This window comes from Strix aluco, chromosome 4, assembly GCF_031877795.1.
Source record: "Strix aluco isolate bStrAlu1 chromosome 4, bStrAlu1.hap1, whole genome shotgun sequence".
NCBI classification, from domain to species: Eukaryota; Metazoa; Chordata; class Aves; order Strigiformes; family Strigidae; genus Strix; species Strix aluco.
In genome coordinates this window covers 107,173,638-107,190,118 of record NC_133934.1, presented here as the reverse complement: position 1 = coordinate 107,190,118, position 16,481 = coordinate 107,173,638, and the positions used below count along the sequence as shown (strand labels likewise).

Here is a 16,481-nt window from a genome sequence, read left to right as displayed (position 1 = left end):
ATTGTGTTTTTTATATATAATATATATAAAATGTCTTTTATTCTGACAAAATTTCATAGAGAATAATTCTTTATTCTCATGCTGCAATAAAGCACTTTATATATGTGTGTGTGGCTGATGCAATTCATAGAATCATAGAATCACTGAGGTTGGAAGAGATCCTTGGGATCATTGAGTCCAACCATCAGCCCTACTCTACAAAGTTCTCCCCTACACCATATCCCCCAACATCACATCCAAACAACCCTTAAACACATCCAGGGATGGTGACTCCACCACCTCCCTGGGCAGCCTATTCCACTGTCTGACCACTCTTTCTGTGAAAAAGTTTTTCCTAATGTCCAGTCTAAACCTCCCCTGTTTCAGTTTAAAGCCATTCCCCCTTGTTCTATCACTAATCACCTGTGAGAAGAGACCAGCACCAACCTCTCTACAATGTCCTTTCAGGTAGTTGTAGAGTGATGAGGTCTCCTCTTAGCCTTCTCCTCCTCAAACTAAACAGTCCCAGCTCCTTCAATCGCTCCTCATAGGATTTGTTCTCCAGGCCCTTCCCCAGCTTCGTTGCCCTCCTCTGCACTCACTCCAGCACCTCGATACCTCTCTCGTATTGAGGTGCCCAAAACTGGACACAATACTCAGGGTGTGGCCTCACCAGTGCAGAGTACAGGGGGACTATCACCTCCCTACTTCTGCTGGTCACACTATTTCTAATACAAGCCAGGATGCCGTTGGCTTTCTTGACCACCTGGGCACACTGCTGGTTCATGTTCAGTTGCTTGTCAATTAGAACCCCCAGATCCTTTTCTTCCAGACAGCTCTCCAGCTACACCTCCCCAAGCCTGTAGTGATGCATGGGGTTGTTGTGGCCCAAGTGCAGGACCTGGCACTTGGCCTTGTTGAAGCTCATCCCACTAACGTTGGTCCACCGATCCAATCTATCCAGGTCTCTGTAGAGTCTCCCTATCCTCCTGCAGATCGACACTCCCGCTTAACTTGGTGTCATCTGTGAATTTACGCATAATGCACTCTATGTCCTTATCAAGATCATCAGTAAAGATGTTAAACAGAAATGGTCCCAACACCAAGCCCTGAGGAACACCACTTGTGACCGGCCGCCAACTGGATTTAGCTCCATTGACCACCACTCTCTGGGACCGCCCATCCAGCCAGTGCTTGACCCAGCAGACCGTACGCTCATCCAGGCCATGAGCAGCCAGTTTTTCTATGAGAATCCTATGGGGAACTGTGTCAAATGCTTTTCGAAAATCCAGGTAGACAATATCCACAGCCTTTCTCTCATCCAATAGTTGGGTCATTTTGTCATAGAAGGAGATCAGGTTTGTCAGGCAGGACCTGCCTTTCATAAACCCATGCTGACTAGGCCTGATCCCCTGGTTGTCCATTATATGACTTGTAATGGCACCCGAGATGATCTGCTCCATGACCTTCCCTGGTACCAAGGTCAGACTGACAGGTCTATAGTTTTCTGGATGCTCCTTTCTGCCTTTCTTGTAGATGGGTGTCACATTTGCCACCCTCCAGTCCAATGGGACCTCCCCAGTTAGCCATGACTTCAGGTAAATCATGGAAAGCGGCTTGGCGAGCACATCTGCCAACTCTTTCAGCACCCTTGGGTGTAACCCATCCGGTCCCACAGACTTGTGTGCATCCAAGTGGTGTAGCAGGTCTCTGACCACCTCCTCTTCAACTGTGCTGACCTCAGTCTGCTTCCCCTCCCCATCTCCCAGCTCAAGAGACTGGGTGTCCAGGGAACAGCCAGTTCCACTGCTAAAGACTGAGGCAAAGTAGGCGTTGAGCACCTCAGCCTTTTCCTCATCCTTAGTTACCATGTTTCCCTCTGCATCCAGTAAAGGAGGGAGATTTTCCCTAATCCTCCTTTTGCTGTTAACAAATTTATTGAAAGATTTTTTGTTATCCTTAACAGCTGTAGCCAAGTTGAGCTCTAGCTGCGCTTTGGCTCTCCTAATGCTCTCCCTGCATAACTTCACTACATCTTTATAGTCTTCATGAGAGACCTGGCCCCTCTTCCAAAGGCAATAGATTCTCCTTTTGTTCTTGAGATCCAGCCAAAGGTCCCTGTTTAGCCAGGCCGGTCTCCTTCCCCGCCTGCTTGTTTTTTGACATGCGGGAACAGCCTGCTCCTGTGCCTTTACGACTTCTCTCTTGAAGTATGTCCAGCCTTCCTGGACTCCCATATCCTTCAAGGCAGCCTCACAAGGGATTTTGTTAATCAGTCTTTGGAACAGGTCAAAGTTTGCCCCCCAGAAGTCTAAGGTGGCAGTTTTACTAACCCCTCTCTTTGTTTCTCCAAGGATCGAAAACTCAATCATCTCATGATCACTGCACCCTAGACAGTCTCCAACCTTTACTTCCCCCACAAGCTCTTCCCTGTTCACCAGAAGCAGGTCCAGGAGGGCACCTTCCCTGGTTGGCTCACTCACCATCCTTGTGAGGAAGTTATCCTCCACACATTCCAGGAAACTCCTGGATTGTTCCCTCTCTGCTGTGCTGTGATCCCAGCAGATATCTGGGAGGTTAAAGTCCCCCACAAGAACAACAGCAAGTGACTGCAAGATTTCTCCCAAATTCAGTTGGGATAGAAGCATACATTGCTATTTGTTTTGATTGAGAGGGATGACACTATGGTGAATGTTACATGTCTTGCGTCCCCAGCTCCAACTGTACTGCTAAGACCTTGGTGGCTTTGCTTCCTTCCCTTAGCATTTGTATTTGATGGTGTCTGGCTGCAAGAAGCGCAGCTAACAGAGACTGTCTGGAGCCTACCGCCACAGCCATGGGATATGTGAAGTTCTGCTCACAGGGAAGGAAGCATACAAGAAGACCATCAGGGTCAGTGTTGAGAAGCCAGTGCATTGCCTGTGTCTCAGCCCTGATCCCAGGTTTTATTCCATGCTCAGCCTGGCCAGAGCAGACTGCCAGCTGACGTTACACCAGCACCCTGCTTTAAGCAGGTGTTGAGCATGGGAGCAGGTGAAAAAACAAAAACGGCATCATCCCAGCTGGAAAACTGGTTTGACAAACCACCTCTGGAGCCAACAACTAATGATAGCAGGGGGATTTGCAAAGCTTCCCAGGGATCACAACTTTTTGTTGCCGTTAATTTGCCACATAAATTGTGACCACTTGCAAGTTCTTGTTATTTCCAGCTGTTTTCCCTCCTTCTTTCTTGCTCATTTTGTTTTGTGCTGGTTGCACATCTGTCAAGGGTTATCTGCTACTCCAGCACAGGGCTCTGCTCCGCAGCTGCTTGGCGCCATGGCTGGCTGGTCCCTGCCTGGGGGGAGCAGACAGCTCCTCTCCATGAAGGATGCTTGAGCTTCCCGCTGGTCTTCTGCCACATCAAAAACATTGTTGCATGGAGCCCAAGGCAGCAGGAGCAGGCTGAGCTCCACTCTGCAGGAAAAGCAGCACAGAGAAAACCACTCTTCCAGGATGGACAGTCAGCAGTTACGACTGTGTATATAACATGCCCAACATACAAAAAAGACCTTGCTGTGCTGGATGCTGAGCCCTGCTCTGAAACTCCAAGGCTATAGAAATCCCACAGCCAGAGGATGGAAACAGGAGGAATTGCCGCCCTAATTCTGCAGGTGCTCAAGACCTGTAGATGTCACCTGAAGTCACGGAGCGAGTCTGTGTCAGTCTCAAGCTGTACCTTTGCTTGCTGCTTTGAACACAAGACTTCTTGTCTTAGTTTTAGTTGTCTTAGTTTTCCAGCCTGGACTGTAGCTTCATGTGTCTCAGCTGTACCAGTTCCCTGGCATCTGACTTGCAGCTGAGTTAGTTTATACACAAACTGTGCACAATGGTCAGCATGTCCTTGTCCCTGCTGACCTCCCCTCTTGGCCCCAGACAAGTAAGGAGCAAGCTGTACAAAGAACTTTTGACTGTGAATGACACCTTGAAGGCATGGGTGCATGGTCAGCTGCCTGCGGAACAGGCAGGGTGAGTGCAGCCCATTGCTCAGGGATGAACAAGAAATTTCATAGAAACATATTTACAGCAGCAGAGATGCCATTAGCTGTCTGCTTTTTTTCAGGGTTCCTGCTCCAAGAATCTGCTGCTTGGAAAGCACGCAAAAAGCCCAGCTGGGCCCAGAAGGAGCTGCTTTGGGAGGAGAAGACAGAGGATGATAATGTCAGGAGAGTTTGGCCAAAGCCTGTGGAGCAGACCTGAACTGCAAGGCCTGGCCTTAGCCTAGGAAAGAGCAAAGTGTGGTTGTGATGGTTGAGTTAAAACTGAAGCTCTCAAAAGGGAAAAAAAACCCCAACCTTTCAGGCACCATCACTCCCAGACTGTAAAGGGATCTACCACACTGGCGACATCAGCCCTCTGGGGTGGGTGTCCTGGTGGCACAGAGTGACACACAACCACCAACTTCTCTGTAGAAGAGTAAAAAAAAAAAATCTCACACTAGCTGCATTTTTTTTGGCTGTAGCCCTGCTGACCACAGCATGAACACTGGGTGAACAGGAGCTTGTAGCAAGACCTGGTCTCCTGGGCTTTGCCTTCACCCTGAGTGCGGAGAATCACCCCTGGCATGTCCCCAGCACCCAGCAGAGCCCGTCCTCTGCTCTGCTTTCACTGATGCCATGCAGAGGGATGCTGAAATTGCGCTGGGGTAGCCCTGCCCAATGTGTCCACATGACAGGATTTACTCCCTCTGTCTCCACAGAGGATGGACCCACACATTTGCAGTTGGGAAAGGAATGTCTCACCCTCCTTCCCTGCCACGCAGCAGCCAGCTGGCCCTCGGAAATGCCTGAGAGGAGCCCAGCTGGTGGGGCCTGGCCCCTGCTTTGTTCCAGGTCCTTGCAAGCATGTCAGCTATTCTTCTCTCACTGCATGGGAGCCCAGCAGTAGGGATCACAGCCCTGCACAGCTTGACCATCACACATGGGCCAGGGGCCGCAGCAGAGCCCATCCGCCAGCCAGCATCCCCTGCCATGCCAGCCCCGGCCCCAGCCAGGCTTGTCTGTGCTGTGGGAGCTGAGCAGCAGCTGGCAGGGTAGCCCTGAAGTTTCTGAAGAGCCAGGAGAAAGTCGTCACAGAAGACCACAGAAAACTGATTTAGATGGGGTCTCAAGAAACTACACAGTCCCACCACAGGAACGTGGGCAAATCATTCCTCACTGACGGGTCTCGGTCTCTCCTGGGCTTCAAGCTCTCCAGTGATGGAGATGCCACAGTAACCCTCAGCTTTACTGTTCTTGCAGGGAGAAATATTTTCCTAGCAGCCAGTCTAAATCCTTCCTGCTTTATTTTAAGCCCACTGCATCTTATCTGCAGTGGTCACAGAGAGCATGTTATTGCCTTATTTGCTCCTACCTCTCATGTATTTCAGAATTTTATCATTGCACGCCCTATTTCCTGCCATCTTCTCTTCTCTAGCCTAAACAAATCCAATTCTTTCAGGCTTTCCTTAGAAGCTGTACTTGTAGACCTCTGGTCGGTCTCATTGCCTGCCACTGGGCTCACTCCAAGTAACTCACATCTTTCTTGAAGGGTGGAGCCAAAACTGAAGCCATGAGCTCTTATCCAGGGCTTTCTTAATGCTGTATGGACAGATTTCTTCACAAGACCTATAAACCCCAGCCTGCCCAGGCAGCTTTTGTTCTCTTCCATGGTGTTTTAAATTTATGTTAATATGAAAATTCACAACCTGCCCAGTTTAAACATCTTTTACAGATGTGCTGCCAAGCCTGTTGCTTCCTCTCTTTTACACATTACTGGTGGTTAAAACCTCAGTGTAAAACTTTGCAATTCAGTGAGGTGGAATACACTTTTTTTTTTCCTCTCCTGGACCACTTTTCCACTTGGTCAAGATAATGTTGAATCCTAAACTTGTCTTCTAAGGGTTTTACAGCACCAGTGGTGATGTAAATTATTTTGGACTTTTAAATTATCAAGTATATTATCTTCTATACTGAAACATACTGGATTCATTACAGCTCTATTAGGCCTTCCCTTATTTACTAATAAAAATATCATATAAAGCATTGCCTAAAGTCTTAATAAAACCCAGATATTCTGCCAAAGAAAGGCATTAGGTTGACTGGATAAGAGTTATGCTTGATGTAGCCATGATATAGGTGTGCTGATCACTACTTTTTACCTGATTAGCTGGGTATTTACAGGTTACTGACTCTATTTTTCAGTATTTTTTCATGACTTGATGTTACAGACTGATCTAATTCCTTTGGCTCTCACCTCTTTTTCTTCCTGCCTCCCTCTCCCCAGCCCCATTCCTCATCAAATTCTGAAAGCCTGCTCCACTTTCCCAAGTAAGTCTTCTAGGGTAAACTGTCAGACCCTGTCATGCTGGAAACATCCAATTATTTTCACTTTAGCTTTTTAAAAAGATATTTTATTTAAGTTCTTCCCATTTTGCCACTGAAATAGGGTTGTGATGATATTTCAAAGCAGTTTTAGTAGTTACTTAGGATAGGGGCTTTCAATCTGTTTGATTTGTGGCCTGATTTTCCCATAGAAGTTTCACATACATAAATGATCAAAACATATGAGAAAGGGCCAGGTGAGTCATAACATAGGCCCACTTAAACCAGCATCCAGTCTTTGACAGCAGTCAACAGCTGGTGACTAGAAAGGAGGAGTAAAGAGAAGGACAAGCACACATTGCTATGTCCCTGAAGTACTTTCATTGTTGCCAGCAGTTGGTGGCCAAGAAGCTTCTTGAGCCAGATGTGATGGTTGTTCTGTTTAATAGCCCTTGATTTATTCTTCCATGAATTTTTGTATTCCTGTTCTGAATCCATGTAAACTTTTAGTGGTACCTTATCACCAGTTGCAAGAAATTCCAGAATCCACTAAATACGTTCAGAGACCCCTTTGGTTGGGACCCCATATTATTTTGTTTGATGGTTCCTCCTTATTCATCTTCTTCACGTGTCTCATAAGCGCATAGCCAGTTAGCGTCCACCTCTGACCTCTCATCACTGTGAAAAATTCACTGTTTACTTCTATCTGTTTTCTGGTTTTTTAACCTTTTTCTTTAATTCACAAGACTTTTCCTCTTATCCTGTCAGTTCAGATTCTTGAAGAGCCTTTGGGCAGGAGTATACTGGACCTTGCTTTTCTTCCTCATCTTATATAGCCCTCCCTCCCCCAAATAGCTGAAGGACTGCAAACTGTCCAGCTCTTCTGACACTTCCAAGTAAAGCAAAGGTCTGGGGTTTCTCATTAACATCTGTATAGCTGCACCAGATGTCAGCTGTAGTTGAAGAAGTGTATCTCTGCTAAGGGCAGGCAGATGTAGTGCAGGGACCTTCACTAGCATGGAACGACTTAAGGCTCACATTGCCTTTGCCAAGTAAACAGCAGAAGTGGTATAAGGCATTATCACCACCACTGTGTCCCGTTAAGAGTTAGCACATCCTGATATGCTCTGTGCCTCCCAGCCTGGCTTTTTAGCACAAGCTTTCTTCAACCAGTGGGTTGGTCCAATAGGTTCAGTTGTGAACAGCAGTCAAGGCACGGCCACATGGCAACACAGCCTGTTCTGCTGCTGTGGGGGTGGTGATTTCCAGCCCAAGGGACAGGGAGCCAGCTGGGGCAGCACCAGCATAACTCAGGGCCGTCAGTTTTGCTGGAAGAAAAGCCCACAAACAGCCTCTGAGTAAAGCCCTGAGTCCGTGAGCCCCATGAATGTGGGTTGCTGGCTGAGGCCAAAGCATGTCCTATTAGAGTAGCAGCAGGATGCCCGAAGTAAACCCTGTTTGTGATGAAAGGAAGGCAATTAAAATTCCACTTCAGCTGCCTTCCTGTCCCATTTCCTAACCTTCCAGCAGCAGGTGATTAGCGGGGCCTCCCTTCTGCTGCCCTCACTCAGCTGGGCCAGCAGAGCCCTGCTGCAGGCAAGCACTGCTGCCGCAGCCTGGCCAGCTGCCAGCGCAGCTACTGAACCACAGCGAGAACACCGTGATTCAGCTGTCGAGTTTGTCTCATGTTAACTTAGAATGAGCTCACTTTTTCAGTTTTCAAATCATTTTGCTGTTGTTACCAAAGTTCTTGCCTTGGCTGTGAACACACTTGCTAGCCCTGCTGTTTAAGACTTCCCACGTTTCTGTCCAGGATTTCCCAAACAGAAAACCAAACAAACATGCTGCACAGTGACATCAGTGTGCTTACATCACAGTACACTCCTGCAGCCTACCAGATGCCTACAGTAGTTCATCTGTCAAAATACCTGCGGCCCCTTTCTCAGTCAGACCGTGCTTTAAGGGAGACAACCCTGCAGGCCTCAGGGAAGCCCCACCATATCTACAGGTGCCCAATCTTCATACAATGTCCTTTGCTGTCACAGGTCAGCACAGGGATAAGTATGCAATACAGAACTTTGTTTCATACTGCACTCTTGATGTCTTTACACACTTTACCATGCATAATCACTTTGGAATAGTGAGCAGAAAAGACTAGAAATGCTCTCCATAGTTTAAAAGGCAACTCAGACAATTACATTTGGGTTTTTTCAAACAGGCACTGAAGGGGTTTTTTCCTGTCTTTTCTGCAGAGGAGAATGGCTACAGCATGCCATTCAAATTTAGAAAAAATAAAATCTCCAAAGCCGTAATTCTACCCAGTAACATTACTTACTTGTAGCTCACTAGATGTGCTCTGCAGAAAACAAAGTATGCAAGAGAAGTTCATGCCTCAAATAGAAATCTGGGCACTTTAGTGACTCTTTAGGCTAAGCAGATTGACACTTCTGACCAGAACTAGATTACCCCCCTATCCTATTGTTGTGGTTTAAACCCAGCTGGCAGCCAAACACCACACAGCCGCTCACACACCCTCCCCCACACCCAGGAAATGGGAGAAAGAGGTGGAAGGGTAAGGAGACTTGGAGGTTGAGATAAAAACAATTTAATAATTAAAATAAAATAATAATAATAATCATAATAGAAAATACAAACAGGTAATGCAAATGTATTTGCTCACCACCCACTGATCGCTGCCCAGCCCATTTCTGGCTCGTGATCCCAAAGAGAGAATCCCGAAACCACCATCCCAAAAACTCTAGTGGGGCTTCCTGATCAACCCTTATCTATATACTGAGCATGACGTTGGGTCCGTTGCTTTGGCTATGCTCCCTCCCAGCTTCTTGTGTACCTTCACACTAGCAGGACTAATATTAGAATTTGAAGTCCTTGATTTCTTAGCAACAACTGAAAACATCAGTGTATTATCAACATTCTTGTCATATCAAATCCCATAGTGAATCCAAAACACAGCACTATTCTAGCTATTAAGGAAGAAAAAAAACCCTCCATTTAGCTCTATCCCAGCCAAAACCAGGACACCTATAAATAAGCTTATTGCTTTAGAAGACATCTTGGGGAACTAACTGTAGTGGCAGGAGAGAACCATCAAGTGGTTTTCCCTTCCTCCCCAGTTGAAGCAACAGCTGAAGTGGGGTCAGCCAAGAAGTACTGCACCTTGTTTACTTTACAGGAATAAATCCCACCCCCACTGAAAATCTACAGTTTGCTTTGGCTTCAAGCTCCTGGAGGCAGCTGACCCTGGGCCCCACAACCTGCTAGAATCGTTTTGTAGGTGGGAGTTTCTTTAGTGGTAGCTTGCTGATTGTCTTGGACACTGGGTGACTGAATGGTGTTCTTGTAGAGCAGGCTAGTACAAGTGTAAGAAAGGACTGCGTTGAAGGTGGTGATGTGCAAGGGAGGAAAGGAATAGCTTGTAGAGGATCTTAGATCCCCTTCAAAAGGGGAAGGGATTGAAACATCTACTAGCGGCAGATCAAAAGCAGACAGAAAATGAGCAGCTGCTCAAACTAAAAACTGCATCAAGCTCATGCTCTCTACTCCCCCAGAAGTGAAGAGTAAATCACATTGGGATCAGCACTCCTCACTGAAGGGTGTTTTTCCAGACAAATCCCTCCCTCAGCCTATCGACCAACCCTTTGAACTCAAGCCCATCTGAGGACACAAGCTTCATGGTGTTTTTTTTAAGTTAGGTTTATTTAGCAATAGAAGTATGTACATGTAAGAGAATCCCCTGCAGCATGAGACATGCACAAAGCAGTGAGGGACTGAAAGTGGTGCTGCTCAACGGCCTTCCTCATCACCTGTCATCCCACTTTACTCAGCAGCAGGGCCAAGATTAGAAAGGGACAGGTGAGAAATTTATCAGTCCACATGGCAGAGTCTTCAGGCAGAGCCTTCCCAACAACAGGTATTAAAACAAGCGGGCACCATAGCCAAATGTCTGTTTAATGCCCTCAAAGTAGTAGCGCTGCCAGCCTTGCTTTGTTCTTTCCTCCTCACTGGCAGGAACGCCCTTGCCTTCCAAGCACACCTCTGTCTCACCACCTTTGTCAGTGAAGTTCAAGGTAATAGTTGCAAAGTGCCCTAGAGGAACCAAAGCAAATCTGTCAGCAGTGCATAGTATAGTATATGCTGCCCCGAGGAGCTGCTCTGCTCCTCCTCTCACAAAGTACCACTTAAAAGACTCCTCAGGATCCCTCCCAGAGAATCTGTTTATGACAGCTGCAGGCCTTCCTCAGAAACTGAGGGAGGAGAGGGCTCCCTCTTGATGGGGTTCAAAGCAGTTGCAGCTACAGCTGAGCAAGTTGCTACTTCATTGTTCCTAATCCCCGGCCGCTGCTCTAAGCAGTGGCTGATCTGACCTGATCGTGTGGGATATGAAGCTGGGATAAGGCTGGTGCAGCTCCCAGAGCACTGTGTGATCCCCAATTATGAGCCAGAGTGCAGTGTGGAAAATGGGGCTGGAATTCTTCAAACACAGGCAAGGGCTATAATGCCAATAGTCCATTTTTGGACTACTTACCAGCTGGCCAAGATTTAAATCTCCATTTCATAACAAGTTGCTTTTCAGGGACCTTGAAAAGAAAGAAAGAAAGACTGAGTAATCTGTAATTTTTTGCAAATCCTGCAGTCTAATAGAAAACAACTAGAATTGTGTTGATCTGAAGCCTTAGAGACCCCTTGAGAAACACACACACACACACAGAGGGAAAGAGATTTAAGTGTCCTTTCCACTCCTCTTCTAGGAAGGTAGGCCATAGTACAGCCCCAAACACTGAGACAATGTACCTGTCCAGAAGCCTTTAGTGGCAGGAGGGCTAAAGAGGAAAAGGATCAGTTACTATCTTTTAACACCCCTCCAACCCCTAATAAATAAGTAAAATCACATAAAGACAGGGTAGATGCATGACTGGAAGCCAGATTTTCTCCCCAGACTGAAATCCCATACATTAGTCAATACTATAAGGAATGCTTCAATAGTCAAGCAACTATAGATAACTATTTAGCACCAGGTAGAACTGCACAATTAGCTAAATGAAGCATTGTTACAGAATTGATACCTCAAAAATAAAAAGGCTGCCCCTGAACAAGATACACCTGCACTAGTTAGTACTTACTAGGTCAACAAACTCTCCCGTGACACTGCCATCCAGCAACTGAAACTTGCCCCCTTTATCAGCCTCCAAGGTGGCTTGTGCATGGGTGAAAGCTTGGACCATCTGAAAAGAATTCAGAAGGAAACCTATATTACTTGACATTATCTGCTTGCAAACTTGTTGCCTAACGCCTCCCACTCAGCTACAAAAGTTCTGGAAGAGGAGGTAAGTCAATAGTGTAAGGTCTTCATCAAGAAAAGACAAAAACCCTGCCCTGGTGAGAAAAACAAGGCTATAGGCACTACAGAAGCATTCTGCCTGCCAAGAGAAAAGAACCCCTAGCTTTCATATTCTATGCAGTGTTCTGTAAGCCACACATTGATTTACTCTGTTGATTCCTTAACAAAACCTAGTTCTTAGAAAAGATCATATTTTTTGCCTTTTTTTTTTTTTTTTTTTTTTTTTAAATAAAAGGAGGAACAAAAGACCAAGACCATGTTTAAATAATGATACAATGCTACTCTCTCTTCTTAAACTATGTGATAGCGTGCAGGAGAGGGCAAGCTATTCCCAAAGAATACTTTGATACCGCATAACTTTAAAAGCAAAAAAATAAAACAAACCCATGAAGCACACAACTGTAAATCCCAAGAGATCTGACCACATGCAGTAAGGGATACACCTACAGACAGGTGCTGACAGCAGTCTGGAACTGGCTTCTGGCTGGCATTAATCGTCTCCTGTCAACTGTGTGAAAAGATGCACACACGAGCTTTAAACAGCTGTTCTGCAGATCACCCTTCTTATTCTGTTCTCATGGGTTGCGACTGTCCTACACAATGCCTTAAAAAGCATATTAGGAACAACCTCCTCCATGCAAAGAACAATTCTTAGAACAAGCCTGGCATTACCTCCTGAGTAACGAATACCCGGTAGAGCTCCTCTGGAGATGTTAAGAAGGTGTCCTTCAAGCTGATCTTACATGTAGGGATCTTGACTCCTATGGATTTAGACTGTGATGTGGCAGTACTGCTGCTAGCGGCCGTCTAACAAAACAAGCAGAACAAACACACACATACTTTTTTTCACAAAAAACTGAACAAGTGATTCACATTCCAAGAGAAAAAACAAAGGCCTTTGGTAAAGACGTGATTAGGTACAGCCACATTTGAGTGTAAAGAGCAGATTTGTCACTCTGCTTGATTTAAGAAATATCATGTGCTGCACATCGAAACAGTCAGCCCTACACCACAGACTGCCAATTCCTGAAAAAATATATATCCTATAAACAGCATAGGTTGCTCCTGTAAGCCCCGGAATCTACTACTGTGTACTTTTCTTCACAGATCCAAAAGCATGTTTGCACAGATTTGTTTACCTTGCGGTCTTCTGCTTTAGGAGCCACCTGAGGTGTTGTTTCCATGTGTTCACCATTCACTGTGGGCAAAATCATGCCCTGGGTGAATTCTGGAAAGACAGGAATGCACCCATGAAACTAATAAAAGATCAAGTAAACCTTTTAACTGTTCTTTGAAATACACAATCAAAAATGGCTTTCCAGTTTCTCCTCTGCTCTTGCTAGCACCCACAACTTGAAACAGTTTAAAAAAAAAAAAGTAAACAGACCTCTTTTTACAAGCAATTAATTCTTCTTGTCCTTACTGCTCTCCACTGAAGCCATATCAGAACCTGCCTACACCAACAGTTAGGAACTTACCTCCTCTTCCTAGCCTAGACATACCAATCACTATCTTCCACATGTTGCTCTCATATGAATATTAGCCTTACACAGCTTTTTTTCCTCTCTCACTCTCCAGTATAAACAGCAATCACATCTCAAATACTTTTACCTTGCTGGTCTAGACAAACCAAACCAAACTTTTCCATTTCTTTTCAGACTGGTTCTCCATTTCTCTTATAATTGTAGTACAGAATAAAGTTACTTCTAACTCCATCTTCAATTTATCTTTTTTGACACCAGATGCCAGGACTACACACCAAGGGGAGGTCTCACCAGTGCCCTGTTCAGCAGCACTAGCACTTTTATACTCCATCAGAAGCTTCGGTGTCTTTCAGCATCATGTTTGCTTTTTCTCCAGCTCTATCACTTCTGCCTTTACCAATTATAAAAGTTTGCTCTTTCTCCTTCCTCTTCATCTGTTCAAACTGGCAAAGTCTCATTATATAGCAGAATTTTATGTGTATGATCTTGTATCCCATAATACTTGATTCCCACCTATTCTTATTTATTCCAGCCCACAAGATGATAAAGTTCTTCCTGACTAACATTCTGGTCTTCCACTGGGTGACTGCATCTCCCACCCCGAACACTGTAACACCTGAAAAAAACCAAGGGTACAGAAATTTGATCCTGGAAAAACAGCAACCAGTGGTGGTTTGTACTCAGCAAAACTTGAGTATCTAACACGTGTAGTGCAATACAGGTGAATGGATATAAAAAGTAACTGTAGCGTTCCCAGACAGTACTAGAGAGCAAAGCCGAACTCAACCAAAGCACATTGATTTAACTCCAACTGCTGAAATCAGATTTATCTTCTAAAAAAAAAAAAAATAGATTTTGATCCAGATGCTGAGACAGCTCATTCAATGACAAAACCTGCTGAGCAATTTCCAGTTGTCAGTTATTCTCAAATCCAAAAAACGCTAGATGCCTTTACTAGTGTGGCAAAACAGAAAAAGCCAACAAACTAGAGAGAAGATATCACCTTCTAAGGGAATAAAGCAAACTAAAGGCCAGATTTTGCCAAAAGCAGTGACTGATACTCTGTGTCACTGGAGTAGCAAACACATTTTACTGGCTTTATTTTCTTTATAGCTGAGCTTTAGCATGTGAAGGACATTCTCAGTTTTAAAACATAAATCAAAAAATGGGTTTTGGGTTACCACCAAAAACAATCTTTCTGGGCTGTGCTACAGTGTCTAGAGACAGAAGTGCTTCTTGCCAAATGCTAACCATTTTCAAGAGAGACAGAAAATCTACTGCTGTTGCTCTGAGACCTTCCTGTTAAGGTGCAATGAGGAACTAATCCTCTCGTTACCCCGATCCTTTCTTTAGCATTAGCCCATATGGGTTTCCGTAACATTTCTCTCTCTCAGTTACATACCTGTTTTGAGAGTGCTGATGTAAGTTTTCATTGCATCTCTAATTTTTTTTGCACCCTCTTGCTTCATCAGGGTCTTCAAGTTAGTGTCAGGCTCATCTTTAGCAAGGCTGACATGGATCTAAACAAGAAGGACAAGTGCTGATTAACAAAGCCATACTTGCACTGTTCTTTTATTACTCATCATCACAGTTAAGACTTCAGCTAGACTTTTACAAGCAGCAGTGCAGTTTTATTAATATTTCACTTCATCTCTGTCAGCCTATAATAATGTATGCATGTACCTAAATGCTTTCATGTGCTAAAGCCTTTATATCTGGAAGACAGAAACTAATCTGATAAAGATACATGATGGGGAGGGACTTTTTATCAGGGAATGTAGTGACAGGATGAGGAGTAACCGTTTTAAACTGAAAGAGGGTAGATTTAGATTAGATATAAGAAAGAAATTCTTTACTGTGAGTGTGGTCAGGCACTGGAACCGGTTGCCCAGAGAGGCTGTGGATGCGCCCCTCCCTGGCAGTGTTCAAGGCCAGGTTGGACAGGGCTTTGAGCAACCTGGTCTAATGGACGGTGTCCCTGCCCATGGCAGGGGGGTTGGAACTAAATGGTCTTGAAGATCCCTTCCAATCGAAACTGTTCTATGATTCTATCAACTTAAGCAGTCTCTAAAACTAAAAAACTTCTACACAAATGTTCCAAAAAAGGTAACGTGGAAGAAAATATTAATGCTGTGAAGATTCCTGTTAGAACGGCCATACCACCAGCCTTTAACTGTGCTTACCTCAACTTCATCAATGTCATTTTCATCTGAGAGATTAGGAATTTCCACATAACCTTTGTATTTCACTCCTGTCTTTGAGGTGCCTGCAATTACAATTATGTTGTTCAGATCAACATTTCTTACTCTGGTTGTTGTAAAAGCAAAGTTATATTGTATCACAATACAATACTTCCCTGTACTGTAATTTCCCAGGCAAGAGAAGTATCCTTATCCTTAATCATTTACTTGAATCTAGCCTTGAAACAGGACAGGAGAACATCACTTACCAGTCCATGCCAGCTTGATAGCCCACTCATAGAAGAAGATAAGTTTCCCTTTGCGGTTATTAATGGAGGCCTCTCCGTCCAGTTTGCTCACTTCTGTCACCTCACAAGCCCCATCCTCACCCTCCACCCTGACAGGCAGGAGGAGCGTTTTCAGCCGCTCTGTGGACCAGTTGGAGGCATCCCGCTCCGTCCTGCGAGAAAACCGGGCGGTGTGAGGCTCTGGGCCGGGTCACACCGCTAGCACGCACCGGGACGGTCCGGCCTTGCACCGGGACGGTCCGGCCTTCCGCCGGTCCTTCCCTTCCTGCCCCGCTCCAGCACACGCACACAGAGCCCTTCCCCCGGGCACCCCCTCAGGCTCAGGCACCCCCCCACACACACACGCCGGGGCCTTCCCGGGGCACCAGCCCGGACACCCCCACCTCAGCACCTACACGCCCGCAGGGGAGGGAGGGAAGAGCCCCTCCCGGGACACCGGCCGGGCCGCCTCCCTCCGCCCAGGGGTGCGGGAGCCTCCCGCGGGGCCGCTCGGCCGGGCCGCCCCGCTCACCAGTGCCAGTTGTTGACGTTGGTGGCGTCCGCCCGCTGCTCGACGATCCAGCGCGGGTCTCCCTCCCCCCACTTAGCCATCGGGACCGCCGCCGCCTCCTCCGCACCGACCGCCCGTGGAAACTGCTAGAACCGCCGGCCGCCGCGCCACCTCCCGGCTTCCGTCACCGGCACGGTCCCTTCCGGCGCCCTTCCCCCGCCTCGCGCGCGGCCCGGCTTCTCGGTTCCGCCGCGCCGCCTGCAGCTGGCGCTGGCGCTCAGCCCCGCCCCCGCCGGCCGGCCGCTCCCGGAGCCAGCCGCGCCTCGCGTCGCCTCGCCGC

At 46.3% G+C, this 16,481-nt stretch overlaps 1 protein-coding gene across 1 annotated transcript; it reads right to left on the bottom strand.

Annotated features, from left to right (window-relative positions):
- Positions 1-9,000: 9,000 nt before the first annotated feature.
- AHSA1 (activator of HSP90 ATPase activity 1) lies at positions 9,001-16,326 on the bottom strand. The gene is made up of 9 exons (XM_074824827.1): positions 16,163-16,326; positions 15,613-15,803; positions 15,347-15,429; positions 14,566-14,683; positions 12,819-12,907; positions 12,352-12,486; positions 11,462-11,563; positions 10,867-10,918; positions 9,001-10,427 (listed from the first exon to the last, which is right to left on the bottom strand). Exons 1-9 carry the CDS (start codon positions 16,240-16,242, stop codon positions 10,255-10,257), a joined length of 1,023 nt encoding a protein of 340 aa, XP_074680928.1. The 5' UTR covers positions 16,243-16,326; the 3' UTR covers positions 9,001-10,254.
- Positions 16,327-16,481: the final 155 nt, after the last annotated feature.